Genomic DNA, 9849 nt, shown 5'->3' with positions numbered 1-9849 from the left:
CTGTAATATTCACTGTAATAATCCATTGCGTGATCGTTTTACTGTCGTGTGAGCAGTGTGCCGTCTGCAAGTAAAATCAAATTACACAAAACTCCCAGAGAAACAGTAACTGTAATTAGCAAGAACTGTGTCAACACATAACAGCTGGCAAATTAATTAATCAGATAATACGTCCTCCTTGTGACATGATTACATTATAATGAATATAATTGAATGGCAATTAATACATTTATTATAATTGAACTCTGAAAATGTCGATAATGATCTTGGTGCCACACTCTGGACAATGGGATCCCTCCCAACACAAACCCGTCAAAACAAAACATTTTCAAGAGTTTTCATTTTGCTTTGTTTTTCCATTTTCACCTTTATTACACAGTTCAGCCCAAAGAAAAAAAGCTTTAGAGAGAGAGAGAGAGAGAGAGAGAGAGAGAGAGACTATGCTACACATATACTGTACATGCTACCACAAGCAGAACACTGACCGACGGGCCCTGCTCTATCGAATAGATACTACAATTAATTAAAAGTGTATGTTATTAAGTCCTTCTGTAGACTGGATCAAAATACTGCAGGTCATGAGTTCACTCACATTATGTTGTACACTCTGTGTTCACATTTAGATGTGTTCACATTATAATCCAGAGAAATGTTGAGATCTCACATTGTCCCGAAGCTGATTGATTAGATTGTAAATCAGAAATCAAAATGTGGATACTGCCAGTAACAAAATAAGGCAAAGAGAATCAAACGCTTTCAGTAAAAATCCTTAGATGAAGCTAAGGGCACAAGCTGGAGCTGCCAAATGGAAATCTCCACAGCATTAAGAACAATGATGGTCAGGTGACTGAACCAACCTGACTGCAACATGTTATGAGCAATGTGAAAGTTTTAAACAGAATTTGTTCAGTCGCCGATGTGTAAAACAGTGCTGAAAGTTAAAATGGAAATCTTTTCATTTTAATAAACCTTCTATCACCGAAGGAGGTAAAACAATGGTGAATGAGCTTATATGGCCCACTTGTGAAAGTATTGAAATATGTATATATATATATATATATATATATATATATATATATATATATATATATATATATATATATATATACATACCTGTTGTGATATTCCTGGGAAAAAGTTTGGAATACAGTTTTTCTCCATTGTATACACTCTCAAAATGGAATTATGCACACAATTCTTAAAATTCGAAGCCCATGCACCAAAAGAAAACCCCCACAAAACGGCTAAACTCTGAGCACAATTCCATTGTTTTCACTCCAACATAAATTGTAACTCAACCAGCACTGAAATCTCAAGGAATGCCACTTTAAGAGCAACAACTTCACCCCACATTATACAATAGAGAGCACATAACTACCAGATCAAACTAACTTTTTAATGGTAGTTTATGTGCAGTAACTTTGATTGTCTGTATCCCCAACACAGCTCTGCACATCTTCACAGCTTCTTCCTGTTTTTCCTCACACGGTGATGTCATCCCCGAACATGGGACCAGGGGCTCAGGCGATGGACTTGATCGCAGTGTCTGGTAATTTACCGAGGAGGCGGCAGTCAGTCGGACTGAAGCCCGAGTTGCTGGTCTCCAAGGAGCTGCGGAGCACGCTGCGCTGCCAGCGTTGCAGGAAGTAAGACTTTGGGCCGCAGCAGCCGTGGAGCAACGTGAACATTTTCCTCAGAACCGTCTTCCTCAGCAGGATGTAGACCCAGGGGTCCAGGATCTGGTTCCACGTGGCCATACGCACCACCATCAGGAGACTGAAGGACGCAGGCTCCTCTTTGGCTCTGGTGCTCAGCATGATGACACGGATCTGGTGGAGTGGCCATAGAATAATGGAGAGGGACAAAAAAAGACTTGAATAGCTGCATAATAACTCGACAAATAAACAATCAAGTGTATCATTTAATATAACTCTCTACTTCTTTGTTTAAGACATTTTTATTGTATTTCACTAACTGCATGAACACATCTCTCTCTCTATTGCACAAATGCTTTACTATTTTATAATTGAGATTTAGTGTTACACAAAAGAGCCTTTAATGCAGTAAATATGTTTTTTTCAACTGAACTTTTCATAATGGATAGTGTCTATAACAAAGCATCTTCTATCTATCTATTCTAACAAAATTTGCTTTGGTCCACTGTTACTGTGAGAATAACATGTTTTTCAATAACCCAAAAGAAATTGGGCGACTATGGGTCAGTGGTTAGCATGCCCGTCTTTCAATCACGAGGTTGGCAGTTCAATCCCCGCCCTAGTCGATGTGTCCTTGAGCAAGACACTTAACCCTGCATTGCTCCCCATAGCTGTGTCTACGGTGTATAAAGTAAAGTGTCTTTGAGTATCATGAAAAGCACTATATAAATTAAATGGATTATTATTATTATTATTAAATGTCAGTGCACTTCTTGTGCCATATTGCCAGATACAGGTACCATTAAATGTGTGATAAATGTGTCTCTATAACTGTAGTGGAAGAGGAGTGTGGCATGTTCTGATCTCATGGTGTCGACCACAGTGCACCTTCGCAGCAGCAACAACAAGTATGAAGGGAACATGTGGAGCAGGCTTGAAATTAAGTGTCATTTTCTACGAGACCAAGGGGATATTTTAAAGGACGATTAAAGTGTTTGAATGTCAAGAATGAATCGCTGAGAGCTTCAGCTTCAGCGCCAAAGAACGAGCCGGGGCGGACAGACTGACAAGCAGCAGCGAGAAAACCTTAAAAACAAGCTTTTCTTGATTCAGCTTCTCATCACACATTACAGATGGTTTCTGTCTCATTTAAAAAAACATTTCACTGCCTCTGACAGTCACTTTGTAGTTACACCGACTAAGACGCAGCTTTTAAGAACGTGATGGCGTGTGAGAATGTCAATCTACTAATAGATTAATTGTGATCAATCAGAATAATAGTCCGGATTAACAAAGAGTTTCAACTCATTCTCATGCCTTGGAGGCAGTAGGGAATGTGCGACATGGCCATTCTTACCAGTAAGGGGCCCCAGCACACGCAGGACACCAACATGATACCCAGCAACTGACAGATCATCTCTATGTGGTAGGACGTGCCTCTACAGTGATGCTTGCGGCGCAGTCTGGACCGCAGTAGAGCACAGCTTGTCATTGCATTGCACACAATGGAGAGCAGGAGGGCCATCAGCCCCAGCATCGAGAAAAGCAGTGGGAGGAGCACATCCAGCCAGTCTTTAGGTTCCTCCATATGGAAGAAGCACCAGCTCCTGGAGCTCTGAACCTTGTAGGGCTTCCACAGCAGCATCGGTAGCACAGCCACCAGGGCAGCGAGCAGCCAGGTGAGTCCCAGCAGCCGTTTCATGTGGTAGGATGCTAACGCTGTGGAGTGGAAGATGGGCCTGGTGACTCCGATGCAGCGCTCCACCGCCATGGCGCTTCCCAGGAACAAGGGGCTCAGGCCGAAGAACACCATGCACGCCCCGAAGACGCTGCACACGATGCGGTGAGGGTCAAACGTCTCCCATTTCTTGTGGAAGCTGTAGACGAAGATCACCAGGGAGCCGTTGATGAGGTGACCCAGCAGGTCGGTGACCACCAGGCTGCTGGCAAACAGCAGGAAGGACGCCTTGGACTTGATGCGGATGCGGTTGTAGGATTTGACGAGGATGAAGAGCGCCAGGCTGTTGGAGAAGATGCCCACGGTCATGGAGACGGCGGAGGCGGTGATGGACAGTTCCTTCTGGCTGCTGTTGCAGCTGTTGTTGCTCGGTCCGACCTCTGACCTGCAACCTGTTTCTGAGCTCCCATTGGCTGACATGGTGGACATGAAATCTGAAGCAGAGGATAAATAGTGGAATGGACATACGATTTATTTTTACCAACATTTTGGGAATTAAACTTCAGGTGCTGAAAGAATTTTTTTTTGTATCCATTTAGTTTGGTGAGAAATCAATTCAACCATAACTGATAGTTTCTCTGACTCTGGAACAGATGCTTCTTAATATTGTACAGCTGCACGTGCACTTTTGGGTGTGACTGTGGGGACAGTGAACGTCCTGGAATAAAAATCTTAATGTGAAAAATGTGCCACATCCTTAGAAGCCAATAACTTTTGTTCATTACCCTTATTAAAATCGTGCTTAGGTCCTTACCTCAGGTGTGGTCTTCTCTCACTCCACAAGTCGCCTTCACTCGGTGTCTTTATCGACGTGTAATCACAACGTCTGGAAATGCCGTCGCAGGTGAAACGGCTCCCCTCGATACTCCCGTGGAGGCTGCGGTCCGCGCAACTTGTTCTGTCTGCACTCCGCTGGAAGTCAGTGGAGGCGGACGAGCTTCAGGCTGCGAGGTGCCACTTCAAACTCAAACCCACCGTGGTGGCTGCACACATCTGTCGCAAACAGCAAAAAAAAAACACAACAACCAACAACAACAACAACAAAAACAGTGTTTTGTTTTCTCTCCACACCGGATAAGCGTAGAAACAAAAACAAAAAACGGTGTACACGTTACAAAAAAGATTGACAGGTGTTTGCCCAAAATTATAAATCCTTTATACATAAAAAAAGAAGAAGAAGAAAAAAAAAGACATGTATTATCACTTTGCTTATATTTTAACCTAAGGTTTATTTTTTTTAATACATTTTCTATTTCATCCAGTCAATATATAATAAAACAAGCCCAAATATTTATGGTTTTCAGTTCTGAGGATTTAACAATTAATTTAACAGTGCTGCAGTGGTTGTATGTATTCAACCTATTAGTCACACCGTTTGCTTTTCTGATGACATAATAAACAACCGGATTAGATCCAACTAGAGTGATCAAAGATGGGGACCGCCATGTTCCGTTTGATGACAGACGCAGGTTTTTCAAGTCCATTTTTAAATGTTTTTAGTTTTTTTCCTGATTTCTGAATGATGAAGGAAGAGCTCTCAATGGAAACTGATGTGGATGTTGCTCTTTGAGGATCAGTTGTTACAGTGTTACAGAAACTATTTATACTGAGTATCAGATTTACAGCCATGTCTACAGAATATAGAATTAGAATCATTTGGATAACTTGGTCAAATTACTTTGTGTAACACATTTCCTCTGCCTGTTGTAATTGAATTGTTACTTTATGTCCTATTAAGGCTTTAAAAAAAAAATCTTTATTTGCAAGGGGGTAAGAAAGCAGAACAAAATATGATCAATCAAAGGCACATAAATGGAAAGAAACGGTCAAGGGGCCAAACAAAGCACCCTCTTATTGCAGTTCCTCACTGCGTCTGACACAGCAGCTAGTTGTCAACTTTCCTGACAAAGTAGACAAACACCCAGTCAGGACACTTCAGATGTATAGGGATATAATTAATATAGAGTGTAAGTAAACCAACATAAAGTGCTGTTCTTAAGACCTGTAGACCATAACCGTGGTTATAGCACTCGGAGAGAACTAACTATGCAGACAGGATACGTCTGAGTGCTATTCCGTCTGGTTAGAGAGGATTGTTGAACGTTCAGATGATGATTACTTTCAGGAGGAAGCCAAGTTGTCTTTGTACACACAAGGATTTCAGAGCCACAGTTAATTTCCTTAAGTTCCCCCAAGCGAGTGCAGTCGCAGACCCACTAAGCGTATCATACCCATAGCCTCCGGGGTCAGCGTATTGATTGGTAGCGTCTCCATGACGTCAGCCCTGTGCCCGGAACATCTTAACACAGCAGTTCCTGAGTAGTAGCCTTGGTGCCAGGCAACCAAGGCAGACGACCTGCGGGTCACCCATCAGCTAAAAGCCAATATCACATCATCCAGAACTTTGTGGATCTCACCCAACTTTGCACACATTCTCACAATAATTGTCATTACGATACTGATTTGAACTGATGCTGAGCTCGAGATGAGATTCTTGCAGTTATTTTATTCTGTTGATGTCACAGTCATTCTTTTCGTCTCCTCTATGATGTGTATTAGTGCGATTTTAATGCATTTTTAACAATCATTGCTCCAGGGTATTCATATTAAACTTTGACATTTTAGTCATTTTCCTTACTACTCAATTATTGCCACACCCTGAAAAGTTCCTTGATGCTTGAAAAAGTCTTGAAAAAACTGTGACTTATTTTCATCCACCAAAAGTTAATTTCCTCTCTTTGTTCATCAGAGTTGTGTCAAACGTCCGCTTCACTCTCTGTTGCTCTTTCTTTCAGCAATTGCAGCAATGGATGAGCGTCGTTCTGCCACACTCACACTTCACATAAGAGTGACAAAAAGTTAGGCATTGCATATCCTAATTGCTGTACGCATTTCATAAACTGTGCAGCGCTTCGTTGGAAATATGTAAGAAACAGCCATCCAAACCTCGCTTGGTTTCAACAGTCCATGGCCTGACCTGTGGATCGTCTGGATGCTTTGTAACATAAAGGAAATCCGTGACTCGGGGACCAGTGTAATGTGCTCCACTTTCTTGGTTTTCATGAGGAAGTTGGCCGCAGCAGTCTGACTGTTTTCTTCTTCTTTTTTTACAAAGACCAGTAAAGCCACCGTTTAAATAGTCTATCCTTCTGAAGATAAACAAAGTCGTTGTTTTCTGTATTTAGTTCGTCAATTCATGAGATTTTTATGAAATAAATAGCTACATTTACAATGGCGATGCTGCAGAATCCCCTCTGTATTTCCATCACATCCATCGTACTGAACACATGTATTTGTAGGTCTGGTTGACCTCAACACCTGTGCCATGAATACTTCCTGGAGGATGGTTTTGGTGATTTTTATGACATTTTTAATCTTGTATCTTGGTGAACCTCAACAATTTTGTTTTTCCAAGTCATTTTCATTAAAATTCAGTTTTTATGACAGGCTTCGGAATATAAGAAAAACAGTACAAACGGTATGACTTCTGGAGGAGATGATCCGCCTTTTCTTTTTCCTTCACAATGAATTGATGTGCTTTTAATTCTGTATTTGAGTTGTTGAAACCCGGCGTCTCGGATTTCTCATGTGCCCAAATTTGTCACTAATTATCCAACAAGGCACGTCTTGATGAAATCTTCTCCCGGGTGACATTACACCTTCAAGTGTGGTGTCACACAGTGTCTGCTGTAATGACAGGCAGCAGAGTGCTTGGTCACAATGCAAGGAAAGCCCCGGCATGGGAGCGCAATCACATCCTTTTGTTGGTCGCCTCAAATGGGGCTGTTGTAATAGACTGCCTTCCTCAATAGGGTTCAGATGGAGCCGGGAGTAGATTGAGCGAGATGGGGAAATAACACATAATGCGGGCGTCATCTTCACTTCCTCCTTGGCTTTCTCTCCCTTATCACAGAAACACCCTGGTGCCAAGATTCACAGGGAACAAACATACTCTTCCTCTGCTCTCGATTATCTTGTACCTCCCATCATTTCTTTCTTTGTTCTGTCTGTCACCCTGACCAAAACGATTTCGCCCATTTTGGAAATTGTTAATGGAGCCCCAACTTAATTGAATTACTTCAATTGGTAACACACAAATGAATTAAGTTTTCTCAAATTAAGTTAACAAGTTAGATTAACACAATTGCTTTAACTCAGATGTATGTAATGATTTGATTGTTTTCAAATCAATGGTTTGCATTACTCCAACTTAAAATGAAGGTAAGTCAACTTAAAGTTTCCCGTTTTTCCAACTCAATTATTTGCTTGATCCAAAAGTAAAATACTGCTCCTTTTCAACTAGTTTCAGGAAATGTAATTTTTATAGTAACCGTATGAAATTTTAGTTTGGTCAATATGGTCAATATATATATATATACATACATATATATATATATATATATATATATATATATATATATATATATATATATATATGTACATACATACATACATACATACATACATACATACATACATACATATATATATATATATATATATGGGATATACAGAAGACACTGATAACTTATCTTTGGGAGGCATGAGCAAAGATAATGGTACAAGGTCCAAGAGCTCAAATGGGAAGACAAAAACACAGGTGTGTTTGAAACAGATTGTCTTAGTTTCTTACATACATGTATTTATCAACTGCAGTTTGTGAAATGTTACTTTCTGATGTGACACTGAATAAGGTTTTTCAAATTGTGGAAGCCAGCACATTCAAGGCAGACTAGTCAAATAGAATTGTTGCTTACTGACAGTGTAAAAGGTAGTTTATATGGCACCACAGTGAACATGTTTAAGTTTGTGATGTTACTTTCGGATTTTAGCCCTGACAAACATATTTTAGATTATAATCCTATATTTCTTCTTCTATCTCTGATATACAGAAAGTGACAGCAATAATGTCAGCAACGAAGAGAACAAGAAGGCACTTCTGTGGAAGGACCTGGACAAGGTTTGTTATGTTATTTGTAAATAAAGTTTAAAACAGATACTATGGTATTAACTATGTGTTAGGGAATGCACACGTTTTTTAATGCACACGTTTTTCCTAAACTGTTCTAAAGTTGTTGAAATATGTCAGAAATAAAATTAGCAGTGCGCATTAAGAATTGTTGGTCTTAAAATGTTGCCTTATCTCCCACGTGCCTTTAAGGCTGCTCAATTAATCGAATGTTAATCGCGATCACGATTTTGGCTGCCATGATTAAACGTCCGCGATATTGAGGTTTAAAATGCTGCTCTGCCACACATCAAATCAAACGCATTAGAGTTGTGTCTGCGCCGCATAGCAAGACAACTAACGTGTTCAACCACCTGAACAATTACCACAAACCACAGTACGATGAACACATGAAGGCTAAAGCTAACACTACCTCACTGAACCTCCGTCCATGTCCAACGTCAACACAGAAAACCATAAATGTGACCCTGCATAGCACGACAGCGGATCAAATATATTTATATATAGTGATTCCTTGCAATAAATAAATATATATGATGTTCTATTCTTTTTATTAAGACAGGTTTTCACAGACTACTTATTGTGGCAGGGCATTATATAACCGGGCCATTCAATTTAAAGTAAGAACATACCATTACTGTTTTTATCATTTGTGTCTTATCCCCATCTCTTTTAAACCAGTGGAACTAAGTGGAACAATTCATGGGAGTCACTGTCCTGCCTTGAATCACTGGAGTTCAGCAACTGAGGTAAATTAATATGAATTAGGTAAATATAATGCGTGGAATATAAAGCAGTAAGGGTCATTTTAGAGACAATTAGGAGGTCAGGGGTCAGTCTGCAGAGTAATGTGTGTGTGTGTGTGCATGCATGTCAGTGGATGAGGAAGAGTAAATGTGGTCACAAATATTACAAATATTGAACACACAGTGCTGTTGTTAATATACATTTTATGAATTGATAATGGCACATTGTTAAAACATGTATTCTTTTCTTTAGCTCTGACCTTGATAGAGAGTTCACGTTTATCTTATATTGAAGAGTGAATTTATAATATCTTCAGAAACATGTGCCATGAGCCTCCTCCTCCTCTTTGGCCTCCTTCTCCTCCTCCTTGGCCTCCTCCATTTCCTGAAAGCAACTGCGAGTTGCAGACTTAGTTTCACAGTAAAAAGGTTATTGCAAAAATGAAGTCACGAGCCGTTAACCTTTACAACAATGCAAAACTAGGGTATTTAAATGAAGAAACCTATTCAACTTCAGATGGTCGTATGGAAAAGTGCTCCATGACGCTCGACAAATCCAAGTCTATGCCTTTCCACTCCTCCTCGGCCTCCTCCTTCTCCTCCTCGGCCTCCTCCTCCTCCTCCTCGGCCTCCTCCTCCTCCTCCTCGGCCTCCTCCTCTTTGGCCCCCTTCTCCTCCTCCTCGGCCTCCTCCTCGGCCTCCTCCTCTTTGGCCTCCTTCTCCTCCTCGTTGGCCTCCTCC

General features: G+C 40.7%; 1 protein-coding gene across 1 annotated transcript; it reads right to left on the bottom strand.

Moving 5' to 3' along the window:
* Positions 1-1520: 1520 nt before the first annotated feature.
* On the bottom strand, positions 1521-3813 carry ptgfr (prostaglandin F receptor (FP)). Its single transcript, XM_034530419.1, has 2 exons — positions 3013-3813; positions 1521-1829 (listed from the first exon to the last, which is right to left on the bottom strand). Exons 1-2 carry the CDS (start codon positions 3811-3813, stop codon positions 1521-1523), a joined length of 1110 nt encoding a protein of 369 aa, XP_034386310.1.
* Positions 3814-9849: the final 6036 nt, after the last annotated feature.

Source organism: Cyclopterus lumpus, chromosome 4, assembly GCF_009769545.1.
Source record: "Cyclopterus lumpus isolate fCycLum1 chromosome 4, fCycLum1.pri, whole genome shotgun sequence".
NCBI classification, from domain to species: domain Eukaryota; kingdom Metazoa; phylum Chordata; class Actinopteri; order Perciformes; family Cyclopteridae; genus Cyclopterus; species Cyclopterus lumpus.
The sequence above is the reverse complement of the archived record's forward strand: the minus strand, read 5'-3'. Positions and strand labels throughout refer to the sequence as shown.